Below are 18,094 nucleotides of genomic sequence, written 5' to 3'. Positions count from 1 at the left end.
GTCAAGGAAAGCTTCTGCCTTTTATTAGTCTCCATGCTAACATAAAACACTTTTTAAACAAAAATTTTTTGTTGGCTTCTTTTCTGTGGTTCATGTGTTTGTTTTTCCTTTTTCTGTGTGAAAATAGAAGAAACACATAGCATTTCATCTTAAATGAAGCTTTCTCAGGGGTACTATTTTAAAGAAATCTTTACATAAAGTAAAATGCTTTCTAAGGTAATTGTGTATTATTTCCTATTTTTATATTGACTTTAATGACTAAGAATTTACTATGATGTATATATATTATGTTGTATGATGTATATATGTTGTATGTTTCTTAGCTAAGTAATCTATAAACAATATAGTAATCTATAAACAATATAGTAATCCACTCTCCAAGATGTTAAATGATTTATCCAATACATGAAGCATTTTGAGATAATTACGTTTATTACATACACCTGTATTATGTCGCATAGAATATGTGTTCTGGTCACCATTCACCAGATATTTAAAAAGCACAGAACTTCTTATTTTGAAATATGTATCTAGTAATTTCCACCAATAAACATAAAAATACCATTGAGTTTAATAGCAGTTATTCTGCCTGTAGAAAGTAGTCATGATAATCACTATGGTGTACACCTGAAACAAGTATAATATTGTAACTCATTTATACTTCAGTCAAAAATTTAAAAAGTAAAAATTAAATAAAAAAGAAGGAACTCATGCCTCTTCAATAAGTTCACTGGGTTATAACAATACCTGCTTATCTCACTGAGTTGCTTTTAGATCCGGAAACTAATATTTGGAGGGGTGCTGTGTAATCTGTAAAATGTCTATGAATGCAAGTGGTCTTGCACAGGGGTAAACCAGGTACCTGAGCATAAGCATAAAATTGCCTCTCAGTTGGCATTGATTCTTCTGCCACAAGCACTAAGCATGTCTCTTTCAGGACTCTGGAGTCATGCTCTCCTCCTGCATGGTGATGAAGTGTTTCCTCAGGATCTGGGTGGTTTGTTGGAGAATGGGAACTTATTAGCATTTGACACTGAATGAGAGGCTGTGTATCTAGAATAAACGTGAATGTAGTTCCAGGAGAAAGAGACCAGACACGTAAAATTACTAAGAGCCTCCTTGCTACCGAACTTGGATCTAATATTACCAAAAAATGTGCATAAACAAAAGAAAGCTGATGTTGAAGTTTTGCTTATAATAGATAAAATGTTATATTTTTTAGAACGCTGCAAATGTAAACCTATCAGAGCTACACAGAAGACCTATTTCCGAAACAATTACAACTATGGTAAGGATAACTTCATGATTGATTTATAAACTGCTGAGTTAAGAAAGGATGTGTATGTGTGTGTGTAAATAAGAATGAGGCTTAAAAACAAACAAGGACAACTTTTTTTTAATTGATTTATTTAATTGATATATTTTTGGCTGCATTGGGTCTTCATTGCTGTGTGTGGGCTTTCTCTGGTTGCCCCGAGTAGGGGCTCAGTGGGGTGCGCAGGCTTCTCGTTGCTGTGGCTTCTCTTGTCGTGGAGCACAAGCTCTAGGCGCGCGGGCTTCAGTAGTTGTGGCTCACGGGCTCTAGAGCGCAGCCTCAGTAGTTGTGGTGCACTGGCTTAGTTGCTCTGCGGCATGTGGGATCTTCCCGGACCAGGGCTCAAACCCGTGTCCCCTGCATTGGCAGGTGGGTTCTTAACCACCGCACCACCAGGGTAGCCCCAACAAAGACAACTTTTAAGAGCAAACTCTCCCTGTTCCAAACAACTAAATGATCTCATAAGGGGACCATTCTCAACAAATGCTTGATTTTTTTTGAAGCATATCAGGCAGCATTGCTGGCATCTTAGAACCATGCAATTAAGTACACAGAGATACATTTCAAAACAGATGGGAGGGACTCTTCCCTTTCTTACAGGCCAGGGAGGATTTGGAGCTGCAGTGGGTCATCAGTTGTGATTTACGGGTGAACAGTAAGTGGGGTAAACAGAGGAGCACTTCAATGTGTTATGAGTGGTTAAAAGAATCAAACTGGGTTTCTTCAGTCTAACAGAGTTGGAAAGTAACACAAAAGTTGTTAGTACTCAATTAAGGAAATGTTTTGTTATCTAGCCTGACCTAGACATGCAGTATTCTGATAAAGAAAATATTAATTGAAGAGCTACCAATCTAAATGTAGCTGACAAATTTAACTGGAGGAGGAAAAAGCCTGCTGCCTCTGTGCCAAGTACTGTGTTAGGCGGTTTCCGTACACTATCATATGTGATTTTCTCAACTGTGCCATGAGACGTTCTATTATCCTTATTTTATCAATGATTATTGAACCTAAGTTGTCTTTCCTTTGATTATTCAGAATTACTTTTGGGTACTGGGATGCTTCAGAGTCACACAAAGCAATTACCGCTATATTTCAAAGGGTCAATTAATAGAGTTTTCCAGTTGATAAAATAAGGAACAAATCAGTATTTGCTGTATTCCATAGGCATTTTATTATGATTTTCCCCCCATGGCATTTATGAGATTAATAAAGTTCATGTTACTGTCTCTGTCGATGCTGAGTAAATGAATAAACATGGCAATTAAATAGATTTTTAAAGGCACCTACATTATTAAAATGAGGGCTTTATTATTGAGTTTACATGGCCTACTTTAGAGAATATAGGACATACACGGCACACTTATCCTGCTTTTATAATTTTGGGAATTGGATGGAGAGAAATGGGTAAATCTCTGTAAGAGTAATCTTTGGTATCTTTGAGAATACTGTGTATTGAAAGGTATCAAGTAAAAGATTCAGTGTAGTTAAATCTCTTTAAAAAAATATACCTAGTTTCTCAAGTTTTTCTTCAATGGAATCAATTTTTATTTTTTGTTTACTAACATCTTTAGAGGAATCTATAGTTTCTCTTAGCCAATGGTAGACACACTTTCCAAGGTTGAAATGTTTACCTAAGATGAGCCTGGCTGCTCATCTGAGGACCCTCTCCTCTACAAAGTGATATGGAATATCACAAGAAAAAGGAAGTCTTAATTTTTAGGAGTTAGCTTTGTAAGACTGAAAAATGTTATATGAACTTTTAAGTATGGTTATATAAAAACAAAAGCATGATAGAAATTTTATATTGGGGAATTTTAGTTGAATTTATATTTATTTTACTTATTAATTTTTACTATACCCAACCTTCTTAGTGCTGCAGTGGTTAGTGCTGCTATTTTTGTTAAAAGATAAAATACTACTGGTTACAAGTCACGGGAAGAGAAAATCAGCAACGAGGTAGCTGAGTGAAACTTACAACCGAAAATGGGATACAGAGCACAGTTAATGGAAAAAAGATAATTTCTTTCTCATAGACAAACAATAACTAGGTTGCCCATAGTTTAAGGATTTTCACTTGTCTGAGGCTTACTCAGAGCTTCTTTGGGGAAGGCAGGCACTGAAATGATTAAACAGAAGGAAAAACCCTGCAAAGAAAATACATTTTAAATTCCAAAATATGTTGATTTTTGTCTTTCTTAAATATCTACATGTGTCTACTGAGAAAACAAAGTGGGGGAGGGAGCATTTGATAATTCAGATAAAACCTCTGCTTCATTCAGATTAATTCAGTTAGAAGCTCTTGAGCTTTAACAAAATTGCTTGAATAATAAAGTAAGTCTTGTAGAGAGATATTTATTTTGGAGTGGGTACCTGTGCTAAAAATTTCTAATGAAAATAGTAGACACACCGGGTAAATAAATCATTAGTTTGAGAAGGTTTGCACAGTTCACTAATCTGTGATAGTTGATGAATGCTATGAAGCACATTCACATAAGCCAGGATGCACAAAAATGTCTGCTAGCTGGCGTTGTGAATCTATCATCTGATTCTCACAAATGACATTTCAAAAAGGGCAATCTTATCTTTTGTTAAAATAAGAGTAGAACACTAATAAAAAGGGACTCCTTCACTCACAAATCACACCAAGCAGGGACAGCTGGGCAGTTACATTTTGCTTAGTATAAGCTCTCATACTTGAGACAACTAATTCTCTGAAGATTGAAATACCTGTGAAGCAAAAATGAGGTTTTGTCCTAAAGTTTTTAGAATTAGTAGCTTAATTTTTATTGTATGTGCCTTGTACTGGTGGAATGTTATTGAATAAGTTTCTGTATGGAATTGGGGCATTGATGGGAGGCAGTGGCTTATTAGCTGGCTTTATATTTTCACGGATTACTTTTTTCTTTGTAGTTCAAAACCCCTAAAATATGTGGGAAGGGACTCAGATGAAAGTAGTTTACAGATATATGCCTAAGAGGCTTTCAAAAAGTACATTCATTTGGATATGTTGTGTTTTCCTCTGTATAACATCCATGGATATTGAACTAGAGCAATGAGGCTGCCTGGTCAAAAGCCACTGGCTTCTTACTAATTGACATTTTTGCTTCTTCTTAGGCTTTTTCAAACTCCCCTTTTAGGAAAAAAAAAGTAAAAAGCTCATTTACCAGAAGTAGGAATCTAAAGAATTTGGCTCTTCCAAAGGAGAGAAATACAGAAAAGAAGGAGAACTGTACTTTCTAGATTCTGAGTCAAATACTTTGACTTTGCAACTGAATTATTTTTAAGGCAGTTTGTCTTTATATTGAGAAGTCAAGCTGAGTCTTATAAGTTGGGTGCTAGAATATCCCTTGAAAGAGGTAAATTAATGCAATTGACATATGAGACCACATTCCATAGGACATGAGTGGCAGCAGTTTTTATTCAAAAAGAAAATGCAGTATACCTAAAGGAGGGTATGAAAGATAATCTATACTGAAACAAAGGAAGAAAGGAGCAGATGTCTGAACAGTGAGCTAAGATGAGGAAGGTGGAAAGATCGAAGAACAAGCTCAGGAACACCGTAGAACAGAACAACTTTGTGACACTAAAGAAAAACCCAACTCTTTAGAAAATCTATTAATAGACCCTATAGAAGAATACTGACAAAGCAACAAAGAATATTTAAGTACTAGGTCTTTACATATAGTGAAATTAATATAGTTTAAATTCTTCTTGGCACAATTGAAACTGCACATATACATATACACACATCCAAAATGAAATTTTGAAGGAAAATTACATCCAGATTCAGTCTTTGATTATCTAAATGGTTTCTCACCATGAAATACATGCACACATGTATGCTTATATACACACAAATATAAACTTACATGCAAATACACACAAATATAAACTTACATGCAAAGGGGATCAGGGCTGAACATTAAGGGGGCAGGTGTGTTGTGTAGTGTGTCACTCACTACTGTCTAAGGTGAAAATATATGATTGACTTTTCCTCTCTATTCTTTGAGCATTAAGTGGATATGAATTGACTAGAAAGAAGCCTATGTGTCTTTTTTGAATGGGGTGCCTATTGTGTATCATATTACCGCATCAGCTTTATTGTCTTTTATCCAGTCATTCGGGCTAAAGTTAAAGAAGTAAAGATCAAGTGCCATGATGTGACTGCAGTAGTGGAGGTGAAGGAGATTTTAAAGGCTTCTCTGGTAAACATTCCAAGGGACACTGTTAACCTTTACACCAGCTCTGGTTGCCTGTGTCCTCCACTTAACGTCAATGAAGAGTATCTCATCATGGGCTATGAAGATGAGGAACGCTCCAGGTAATTCACTCCTTAAGGAATCAGAATAATGACTCCTGGGTTCTTACTTTGGAATCTGTCTACCTTCTGGGGGATTAAAGATCAGTTTTAGTTGGATCCTTCAATTTCATGTATTGGATACAAAAGTATATGTGGGAAATTTGTGGGTGTGCATTTTTCTGGGGAGAGGGATCATGACTTCCTTTGTTCTTAGAGGGGTCCATGACTCCCAATTAGTTAGAATTACTCTTCTAAAACTTGGCTGTCCTAGTCTAGTATAAACAGTAAGTTTTTCTGACAATGATTCCTTGTACTTTTCAGTAATATATTTTAATGTTTCAAAAATGGTTGCTTCTTTAAAAATATAGATTACTGTTGGTGGAAGGTTCTATTGCTGAGAAATGGAAGGATCGACTTGGTAAAAAAGTTAAGGTAAGCCTAAATTTTATGTTCAAAATGATAAACAGAAAATAAAAGTAGAAAGACAGTCATTTGTCATTTAAACAAAATAGCTGCCCTCAACTTCATGAGAAATATTAAAACCTGATACATATATATTTAATATTCCAAGAACTGAGTTTATCTGTAATGTCTGTTTCACTTAAGGAGCAAATTCTCTGTGTGTGTATCAGAGATCTAACTACAGCTGTCTAACTTCTCACCATGGGAAGTCTAGCTGTAGTTAGGCCAGCCCTGCTCTGGTGGCTCCACATTATCATTAGGGCTCCAGGCTCCATCTAGCTTACAGATCGGTCATTTTTAAAGATATTGCTTCCATATTCAAGGTTAGCTGGACGTCACAGGATGGCTGCCCTACCTCCACATCACATCTACATTTCAGGGAGAAAGAAAAGGGAGGTAAAAATAGATTCCAAGCATCCTACCTAGCAATTTTACTTAGGACTGGGTCTCCTGTCCATCCTTAGCTGCAAGAGAAGCTGGAAAATGTAGTTTTTTTTAGCTGAATATGTTGGTTCCTTGAACAGTTGCAGTTCTGTGAGTCAGAGAAGAAGGGGAGAATAAAGCTTGGGTACAAAACTGCCAATATTGTCCCAATGCATAGACACCAGTTCCTATGTACGAGGTGCAGCCGCATTCATCTGTATATAAGAGATCTGACCAAATTAGGTCCTTAGAGCAGAAACATAGCTTTATTTTTAAGCCAATGACTCTTAGATTCTGTAAGTGATGCATTTAAAAAAAAATCACAGTAAATCACCTTATTATAGAAGGTTCCATTTCCTCTTACTAAGCAAATCTGTTTCAACAAAAGGAATGTGGGTAGTATGCACAGAAGGGCAAAGAATCAAAAACGGTGTGTGTGTGTGTGTGTGTGTGTGTGTATGTGTGTGTGTAGTGGGCAGAAAGGGGGGGGGAGGGGAGAGTGGTAATTGTACCAAACATAATACATCCTCTTCCCTCTGAGTCTGAAGGCTTGGGAAACATTTACAAGTGTAAGTTAAACACCCCCAGGCAGTTTATCTTATACACCTGGCACTTGACACAGCAGACACATTTCAGTTTAAGTGACCTACAAGAAACGTAGAGGGCATTATTTTGCAGGGAGAAAATACCCTCCAGAAAGCTCTCCCTCTACCCCCCCCCCCCCCAGTATTTTGTCAAAAGTGAGATGTATGTCAAGTTCAGACTCATGAGAATTCTCTATTTGTATCTCTTTTCAATTTGTTTGGTGTCTGTTAAAAAGTAGCTCTTCTTCAGTGTGTTGGAATCTCTTACTGTCCTTTTAATTCCGTTTTCTGCTTGCTAATGCAGAACAGGAATTTGTCCTAAATTCCTGTACCAGTTGGAAGAGCTTTCAACATTATTGCTGCAAAGCATATAACACGGCTTGCCGCTTCTCTTTTGGTACCAAAACAATTATCATCGTGTAAAGTCCCAGGACACATGGCGTGTTTGTCCTTTTTCTTAGTAAGGCAAAGATATTTTCCATTGCTTTCTACAGGGAACTCACAGTTATTATTGTGAACTCATTTATATTTTCAGTCTGGATTTAAACATGCTGAAGGGAAGAAATAACTTGAACAATTTTTAATTCATACACAGAACTCAGGGTTAAAGACCATGCATGGTAAACCTCTTTTGGCTAGAATTACTGAGATCATTACTGTAGTTTTTCAGTCAGTTCTGAAGATGTAAAAAAGAGTTTTGTGGCGGATACTGTTTTTTTTTTTTTAAATAAGAGTTGTCCTTTTCAGCTGATTTTTTTTGCTCTCAGGGATAGATCAAGAATTAAATAAAGACTTTTTTATGGTTTTGCAATGCAAATTTTTTTTTAAACCTAAGTCTCTGTAATAGCAAGTTGTTCAAATCAAGACATTTCGCCTGCCTTGGGGAGCTGAAATTCAGACTTTTTTTTTTTTTTATTTGAAAATCCAATAAGATTGTGGAGTTAAGTGTGCTAAAATGAAGAATTACTTTCAGTAATTTCAATAATTGAAAATAGAGAATTTGTTATCTACTAAGAATTTTATACATTTTTCATCTGTGAATCTTCAGAACACGAAGCAGATGCTAGAATTCTAATATGTAAATGATAAGGTCTAGTAAGTCCAAGAATCTTCTAATGGTAACTGATAGAGTTAGAATTTGAACTTGAGCCATCTGACATTAGCTCCTTGCTGCTCAAAGTGTGGTCCCTGGACCAACACTGGCATCACCTGGGAGCTTGTTAGGTATGAAAATCTCGGGCCCCATCCCAGACCCACTGAATGAGGATCTGCAATTTTAACAAGATCTCCAAGTTATTTCTATATTCATTGAAGTTTAAGAAGTACTGCTATAGCCCTTATTCTTATTTACTGCCTGTAATACCATAATATAACTTCCTTTTAAATTATTATATTCAATAATGTAAACATTATTGAAATTGTTAATATGAAATATTAATAAGCTTGATTGTAGTTATTAGAAACATTGGTGATGTCTGCTTTGTAAAACGTAGAATGAGGGCAGAACTTTGTTCTGTTTTGTTGCACTTGGTAGATATTATTTAGGAAATATTTTTAAGGGACTCTACCCCCCCCATTTTCATTTTTTTCACTGCTCAAATCACACAGGTTTAAAAGGCTGTGTTTTTACGAGTCATAAGAGAGGAAAATAAAAAGTAGCCCTTTCTTCAAATTCTCTACGTAAATCTTCCATTTGTTGGTCACCCATGAAGTACTAGACTTGTGTATGTTACCTCAGGAAATACCCACAGATATCAATGTATATTTGTGTCACCGTTTATTAGCTATTTTAAGTTAAAGATTTGATATGAAAGCATTACTGATACAAGTGGCCAATTTTGTGCTTTTTCAAATCAAAGAATTATGTTTATATAGCATGCATCTCATTGTTACCCTGGGATATAGATTTTATACTTTTGGAAAAGTAGTAAAATGCTTTTGAGATCTGATTTTGCAGTCTTACTCAGTTGTTAGAATAATAGAAGTGATGACCCTGGTAATATGTGCTTGTGACCATTTTCTGTTTTAAATTTCACAGCGCTGGGATATGAAGCTCCGTCATCTTGGACTGAATAAAAGTGATTCTAGCCATAGTGATTCCACTCAGAGCCAGAAGTCTGGTAGGAACTCTAACCCCCGGCAAGCACACAACTAAATCCTGAAATGCAGAAAATCCTCAGTGGACTTCCCATTAAGACTTGCGTTGCTGGACTAGCAAAGGAAAATTGCACTATTGCACGTCATATTCTATTTTTTAACCACAAAAGTCAGGTGGTAACTGATATTACTTCTATTTTTTCTTTTATTTTCTGCTTTTCTCCTTCCCTCCATCCCTACCCCCCTTTTTTGTGGTCTGGGTGCAGATCCTTAAATATATTATATGTATTCTATTTCACTAATCATGGGAAAACTGTTCTTTGCAATAATAATAAATTAAACATGTTGATACCAGGGCCTCTTTGCTGGAGTAAATGTTAATTTACTGTTCTGCACCCAGATTGGGAATGCAATATTGCATGCAAAGAGAGATTTCTGGTATACACAGAAAGCTAGATAGGCTGTAAGGCATACTTTGCTGATCTAATTACAGCCTCATTTTTGCATGCCTTTTGAGCATTCTCCTCATGATTAGAAAGTTCTAAATGTTTATAAAGGTAAAATGGCAGTTTGAAATCAAATGCCACACAGGCAAAGTGATCAAGCACCAGGAAGCATTTATGAGGAAACGACACGCAAGACGAATTATTTGCAAGATTGGCAGGAAGCAAAATAAACAGTGTTAGGAGCTGGGGAAAGAGCATTTTGCCTGATCGAGAAGCACAACTGAAACCAGTAGCTGTTGGGGTGTTAACAGCAGTGTTTCTCTTTTGGCAACATATTCGATTTGTTTGTGAATATATTAATCAGCATTAGGGAAGTGAATTATAACCAGGCATCAGCTGTTATCAGCATGGCTCTGTTTAATTTGCTTCCTTTTAGATAAACCCATTGGTGTAAGTCTTTTTTCTTCTTCTTTTAAAATAAATCTCACTTTCTGCATTTGACCAGGAAAAGAAAGTGTGTATGCATATGCACCAGGGTGTTATTTTTTTTAAAAGATATGGGGCTCTCTAAAATGCTGTAGTTGCAGGATGGTAAAATGTGCAAGATTCTGGGTGTGGGTGTGTCTGTGTGTGTTAGCGTGGGGGGTGTGTCCGTACACTCAAACCCAAGCTGAACTGAATTACAGGCCTGTGCAGTGGCCTGCACTTTATCATTTGGATTTGTGCTGTTTAATGCTCAGTAAAATATGGTTAATAAAAGGAATTATGGTTGTCAGGAGAGAGGTGATTCTGACTTTTGAAACAAATGCTCATTCTCATTACCCAAGCTGCAGTGGGGTCCCCCGGGGACCATGGGGAACAAATGATGCTCTCACTTCTTCCTCCAGCAGGGGTTCTTTAGAGCCTGTGCCCATCACTTTATAGTCTCATTCTCTTAAATTTACATATTTGATATTCATATTAATAGAACCAAATTTCTAAGCTGTGGTATGCTGAAAAGAAAACACTTATGAAGCAAATGGTGCTGTTTCCTTCTACAAGGACAAACATGCAAGAATGAAATTCATTCCTGAACAAAAGTTTCCTAAAATGGTAAATAACAATTCATCTAAATTCCCTCTTTTGGAAGTAAGAGAACATCCCTGCCTCCTGACTGACCCCCAAACCCCAACAATTTCCACAATCCCAGAAGAAGGAGTTCTCACCTTTGCCTACATCAGGACCACATAGTCTTTGAGCTGCCATAGGGTTGCTTTCAGGTATTTTCAACAGCCGCCCTTTGGGCTTTACTCTCAGATGGCTAAGACAGGGTCATTTCTTTCCAGATGCTGCTGTTGTAGCCCACAAAGGGGAGTTTGGGTGTCACGGGGTAGTAGTGAAGTCCCACAGTGGATGAACTGCACCTCAGTATCTCTCGTCCTGACCTCAACTTGAGCTTCAAGGACTGAGGACTGGAAACTAGCACTTCTGCCTCTTCCTGTTTCTCTCATGCCTTTTTCATGTTAATGAGGAAAGAAGGGCAAGAACCGACTGCAGGAGATTTAAAGGAATTGGTTTCTCAAATCCACAAAACGTCATCAACTCTTCCAAACCACAGTAAGAGGAATTTTAAGTAGCAAAATCTTTTGAGGTACAATGAAAGCCACAGCTGTTTGCAGCTCCTGCAGGTTTCTTTTTTTGGGGGGAGGGCAATAATATTTGTGTAGAGATTTGAGACAATTTATGTTCAATACATATACAATTGTGATATTTATTTATAAGCAAAAGAGGACCAGAGTTTTAGATTCAGCTGTGTTTTTTTCCACCTTCCATTTTGCTCATCAGTATGAGCCTCTGTCAGCTACAGTTTCTAATGGTATAAGGTCCCTGAATAAAGTATATTTGCTTTTTCAGTTGCAATATCTCCATTAATAAATTATGTATAGGCCTATTTTGGAGGATGACATGATTTTTTTTATCTTAATGGTCACATTTCTAACCAGACTGCAAAATTATTTCTACTCTAATTGCCGTAATACAAATACATCTAATTAATGCCTCTCTACAGGCTTTTCTGACAAGTATTAACTTTCAAAGCCACTAAAAATTTAATATATATGCCTCCTTGTCAATAACTTGAGATCTACAAAATTAAGTTAACTTTTCTTTGGAAAATTTTGTTCACTTTCAGGATTTTAATTTTCCTAGCCAAATAACAACCCTAAAAATGTTAGACGCATGCTGAATAAACTAGCAAAAAGTACAATAACAGCAAACTTGGATTCTCCTCATGGATACGTGAGTATTTTACTGTGTCACGTCCAGAGTGTAATCTGATTCGGTGCCATATGTTGCACTGAGCATTGGAGGTGGGGTGAGACAAAGCCATGTCATTCCACATCTGTTGTAGATTAAGAAGGCAAATACAAAAATTGTAATCACTGTGAGTAAATAGCACTACTTATTGTCTTCTGCAAGAAATTATTTGCTATTATCTTTCAACAAGTTAAATGAAAAATTAAATATTTCAAGAGTGATGTTTATTTAGACTGAACTTCAATATTTTAATAACACAAGCTTTCAAGAACATGGGTGAAAGTGAGGTAAAGCGGAGATTTCTAATATTGTTATTGAAATCCAACTGATAGAATTTTTAAATATGGTTGCCAGCTGTACTAATATTACCGAAAACAGTATAGTTATGCCCTCGATAATTTACCTCTTAGGGATAATAATGTCCGACAGTGGCTCGGGTGCTCTGCAGAACATTTGGCATGTGTGTTACCTCATGTAATCCTTGAAAGTCCGTGAAGGAGGAATTGTTATTTCCATTTTACAGATGAAGAAATCAAGAATTTAGAACTTCAGAGTTATGTAAGTAGCAGAGCTGGGCCTCAGACCATCTTATTCCCCAAGTTATATGTTCTTCATCATTGAAATTACTGATAAAAAGTTAAGTGCTTCCTGACGTAAACACCCAGCAGTGCCATCAACCTGGAACTACAGCTGCCCTCACTCCTTTTTTCCTTAGAGACATTCAGTCATTCAAAATACTCCCCTTATCACATCTCGAAAAGAGCTTTGTTAAGGCACCTGGATTCAAATTCTCACTTTGCAACTTACTGGCTGTTTAGTCTACACTCCAAGTTTTAAGATCAGGTGAGCTGAACTGGGTGGAGCCTGTTGGGCAGTGCCTAGAGCATGGGAGGTGCTTAATAAGTGTCAGAATCATTCCACCTTTTACTGTTGAATACTTTTATGAGGTACTCAGTTCTCAAACAGTTCTCTCGCAAGTGCTTAACGCGAGAAGAAAAGCGGCTTCCAAGAGATCCTACCCCCTGCCCTGTTCTCTCTCCTCCATCTTTACGATGCCAGACTCAAAAAAAGTCCCCCCAACTCATCCTCAAGTTGAAGATGATTGAAATCGTCTTCCTTTACCTCCTCCAGCCAGGCAGATGTGCTTAGAAAGCAACATGATCAGGAGACTAGATGAATACTTATTCAATTTTGAAAAAGATAAGATTTTGTAAAAACAGCATAGTACTCAATTCTACAAATACTTAACATCACTGATACAAAGTTATTTCAAATGTGATTTATTTTGGAAATCAACCAGAATACTTCTCCAATCACTTTTAAATATAGAGGATGATAAAACTATAGAAAGCTTCATATCTTTATGCTGTTCATCTCGATGGAGATGTCAACTTCCATATTAATTCACTTAATCTTTCCACTTTTAAGTGGAATTGGACTTTTATACTTTACTGTTATATATTATAAGTAATAAATTATTTCACGTCAAGGAGCAAAGCAGGTCAAACAATTTTCTCTTAATGTTATTGGTAAAAGTTTGGCTCTCCAAAAAAGGTTTTTGCTCCTGGTCTAGGTGAGCAAGGAGAGACCTCTTGCAAAGATACATGTTCTCAATATGAGCTGAATTTTGTCGGAGGAGCTTCTTGGTGTTTTTCATTTCCTAGGGAGTTCCAGAAGTACTAAAATTATATCGAGACAAAGTGTTTATGTTTCAAAAGTGCAGGCTCTGCATTCCAGGCTACACACTGAGGGTTCTCAAAACAGAGGCAGCTTTTACTGAAACTTGGAAATAAGAATAACTCACAAGGTCTTGGACTAGTACGTACTGGAAAAATAGAAGATAACCTAAGAGCCAGCTGAAGAAGGGAACAACCTAACCCAGGGATTGCATGGTAAATACTTAAGGCTTTGTGGATCACACAGTCTCTGTTGCAAGCTCTGCCACTGAGGCTCAAAAGCAAACTCGACAATACATACATGAGTGAGCATGGTGGTGTTGCAATAAAACTGTATTTACAAAAACAGGAGGTAGGTTGGATTTAGCCCTTGGGTTGTAGTTAGCCTATCTTTGTGGATCTAGTCAAATGGTCCCTGACTAGTTTGAATTATTTTATCATTTGTTGGACTTCATGAAATAGGTGGTTTTGGTAGCATAGAGAAATTAACTACTAAGAAAAGTTAGATTTGTGCTTAAAAGGGACTTTGCCTAACATTTTACCATTAGAAATTCAATTTATGGGTTGAACATTGTTCTCTTTAGGAATCTGCTTAAAATGCAAGTGCTTGGGAAACATATCAAGTCAGCATTTCTTTAGTATTAAGTAGCTAGGACCAAAAGAGGCCCTAGAAGCTGCACAAGAGCACAGAGTGCCTAGAGTAAAGAAAAGGGGATTGAAAAGGGAGAGCTATGAAAGGGAGGTGTTTGTCTCCCTGCTTTAAACAATTATTCATAGGATCCATTTGACCACCAAATAATATTTTTGTTGTTGTTGTTCCTGCAAAGGCACATTCTTTAGGAATAATGTCCTGCATGAATGAGTGCTTAGATATCCAGACAGAGAGTGCCACTTTGGTTACTGCACACCCATTCAACAAACACCTATTTTGTTGTAAGGCTCAGGGCTAGGAAATGAAGGTAAGACGTGGAATAGGATAATCCAGCAAGGAAAATCCACATATAATACAAAATGGTAGAATCTACAAAAGAAGCAAGAACAAAGGGTAATTCTTTTTAAAAGCCCTTCACACTGCCGGTCTCATTTCTCTCTTGCCCTCCCTCCCATTCATTCTAGTTTGGTATATTGAAATGTGTTCCTAGTGCTAGTTATTCCTTAGTTTTAAAGCTGGCATGAAAGGACCAGTGGAAAACTATAAATATGGTTGGAGGTTGTCATTTGTAAAAACCTTACTTACTCCTTGCTATTTCTTTTAACATTTCCATTTAAGTTGCTAAAACTAGAAAAAGATACTAGGAAGTGTTGCTCATGCACTAAAACCCCCTTGTGTGTTTAACCCATTCACCATAAGCTTGATTTACAGCGGCTTTGCTTGCTTGATGAACCCCACATGCCCCATAATTTAAACATCTTAATGTGCCTCTCACTGGAGTGCCTTTTTATTTGAATGTAAATTGATTCTGAAACTGCTTCCAATCAGAAGTTTGTGTTAGATACACTGTAGCTTAGAGTGGCATGTGGTCTCACCAAGGTCCAATCTGCAAGGTATAGGACTGAGGTTCAATTGCCACCATAATTAACCTAGTTCAGGTTAATTTAACCATAAAATATACACTCCAGCTGACTGTTTAACCTGCCACAAATAAATGAATAGCATAGATCCTGAGTCACTCAACAAATGAAATGCAGGTTCTTATAAATACAGAAGAACCTCAAGGTCATTTCTGGATTTGTGCAGCTTATTTTTTTTTGAGGACTTTGAGGGATTTTTAGTGGAATGCAGACAAGATTTTTGTAGCATTCTAAACCTGAGAGCAACCCCACTCACCCTTGTCTAGTCCAGGTAAAACCAAATTTAAACCATTTAAGAAAGTGATTTATTTATATCTCTCCCATTCAAAAAGAGCTGGAAGTCATTTAATGATTTCTATTGGTAGATAATTCTAAGGTTTAATAATTATTCCTGCTATTAGCAGGTTACATTGCAGGTTTTAGTGCAAGAAAATGTCAGGATACATGAAATATTTAGCTACAATTATAAAAACTATGCTTTTTTTTTCAAGTACTTGTTTAATACTTTACACTAAATAGCCAAATTGGAAAGTATTTCAGACTTGTTGACTATCATCTTAGTAAGTCAAAAAAATTTCAAGTTCTACTTTTCTCCTTCAAATTCAGGAAGGAGTGTGTGAGCTCCAACTGCACCTGGGTTCAGGTGTTAGCTCTCCTTGGAGACAAACTCCAGCCCCTTTCCATGATGCCCTTCTCAGAGCCACAGCCTGGAGACTGGGGAAATGTCTTGCGGTGATGAGGAAAGGCCAACACACAAAAATGTGAATATAACGAGGCAACAGGTACACAACATATCCAAAGAGAAGAGGCCTGAGCCTGGGAAGAGGATGCCAGAGGATGCTGGCCCCTGGCCCCTGACTAGTGTCACCACAGCCAGAGTCATGTTGATGCAGAACTCTCCCCCCAAAACACAGAGGATGGTGATCCTGACCCAAACCAGGCCCACCCTCTTGGACAACTGATTTTTTGTCTCTGGAAATTAGGTGGGCTTAAAAATTCCTGAGGCTTGGCGTAGATAGAGAGGACATAGCAAGTGTTTCCTCCATACCAGGCATTATGTCATACTGTAAGGTTCTTTTTTTTTTGGCCACACCATACAGCCTGTGGGATCTTAGTTCCTCAACCAGGGATCAAACCTGTGCCCCCTGCAGTGGAAGTGCAGAGTCCTAACCACTGGACTGCCAGGTTCTTCTCATGGGACAGAAAACCAGCCTGCTTTAATGACATGCAAATTTAAATCATAAAATAGTTCTTTACATTTATCTAGCATTGTTCATCTCAAAGGACACTTTGTCACCCACTCATTCAGTGGCACTTTGATGTGATGTTTGGTGGTGGGTGTTTTTGCATGGTACCTGCCCTGCTGGAAGGTACGGTCTGATGCAGGGGGCAGACGAGACAAGTGACAAATTGTGAGAAGTGCTAAGAAGGGTAAAGGAGATGCACTGATAGAGGCCATGGGGTGGGGGTGGGGATGGCGAGGACCTGCTTGACAACGGTAGTCATGGAGTGAGAGTCACTGTGAAGGTTATGATGTTAAGCTTTAGGGCCCTTCACTTGTCCCAGCCACAGGGGTCCCATGATGGTGTGTTTTTATAAGATTTACAAATTTAAGATTTAAAATTTTTCCATAAAAAAAGTTTCTCCCAAATTGTGTAAGCTTCAGGGCTCACAAAGTCTGAATTCATTCTTAGTGGTTAGGGAAGGCTTCTCTGAAGAAGAGATATTTTGGTTGATTCCAATAGGATAGGAAGGAGCCTGCCATGCTTGATGCGAGGTAGTAGTCCAGTTGGGTTGAAGGGCCATTTGAAAATCCCAAACCTGGAAATTGCCCAGCCACTTGGAGGACCTGTGGAGGGAGTAGAATGGGGAATAGAGAGAGAGGGTAGGAGAGAAAGTTGGGGAAGGTGGCAGGGGCAAACACTGAGGGCCATGGTGGCCATATGAAGGAGTTTGGTTTGTGTCAAAGTGATATGGAAAACCATTGGAGTGTTCTAAGCAGGCAAATGACATGATCAGATTTATGTTTTTTTTTTTTTTTTTTTTTTGTGGTACGCGGGCCTCTCACTGTTGTGGCCTCTCCCGTTGCGGAGCACAGGCTCCGGATGCGCAGGCTCAGCAGCCATGGCTCACGGGCCCAGCCGCTCCGCGGCATATGGGATCCTCCCAGACCGGGGCACGAACCCGTATCCCCTGCATCGGCAGGCGGACTCTCAACCACTGCGCCACCAGGGAGGCCCCAGATTTATGTTTTTTAAGATTGCTCAGACAATAAGAATTGATATGAGGTTGGGAACACGATTAGAGAAAGGAGACTGTGGCAATATTCCAGGCAAGAGATGATGCTGGGATTAGAGCAGTGGTTGTAGTGGTTATGGAGGGAACTGGACAGATTTAAGATACATGTTGGATTTTGAAATCCTAGCTGATGGGTTGGATGTAGGGAGCTGGGAAGAGAAAAGAGTCAAAGATGGGGCTTCCCTGGTGGCACTGTGGTTAAGAATCTGCCTGCCAATGCAGGGGACATGGGTTCAAGCCCTGGTCCGGGAAGATCCCACGTGCCGCGGAGCCACTAAACCCGTGCGCCACAACTACTGAGCCTGTGCTCTAGAGCCTGCGCTCCACAATAAGAGAAGCCACCACAATGAGAATCCTGTGCACCGCAGCAAAGATTAGTCCCTGCTCGCCACAAGTAGAGAAAGCCTGCACGCAGCAACGAAGACCCAATGCAGCCAAAAATAAATAAATTTTTTTTAAAAAGTCAAAGATGACCTAATAAAAAGATATTGGAGGTGGGCAGAATTACTGCCAGAAGGTTGCAACCATCACAACAAGTTGTATTAGGAATATCTAGGAAGGCATTTATTAATATAATGGATAGGGCTTTATATGTGTGACTATGTCAACGCTGACATTTCTTTGAA

The 18,094-nt window shown here is 38.1% G+C and overlaps 1 protein-coding gene across 1 annotated transcript; it reads left to right on the top strand.

The window, feature by feature from the left end:
* Positions 1-924: 924 nt before the first annotated feature.
* FRZB (frizzled related protein) lies at positions 925-9,239 on the top strand (the record flags this gene model as incomplete). The annotated part of the gene is made up of 5 exons (XM_079710710.1): positions 925-997; positions 1,223-1,288; positions 5,432-5,636; positions 5,984-6,047; positions 9,123-9,239. 5 exons carry the CDS (start codon positions 925-927, stop codon positions 9,237-9,239), a joined length of 525 nt encoding a protein of 174 aa, XP_079566836.1.
* Between the last annotated feature and the right edge of the window lie 8,855 nt (positions 9,240-18,094).

This window comes from Hyperoodon ampullatus (assembly GCF_949752795.1).
Source record: "Hyperoodon ampullatus genome assembly, chromosome: 8".
In the NCBI taxonomy this organism is placed as follows: Eukaryota; Metazoa; Chordata; class Mammalia; order Artiodactyla; family Ziphiidae; genus Hyperoodon; species Hyperoodon ampullatus.
This window is presented reverse-complemented; position numbering and strand designations above follow the sequence as displayed.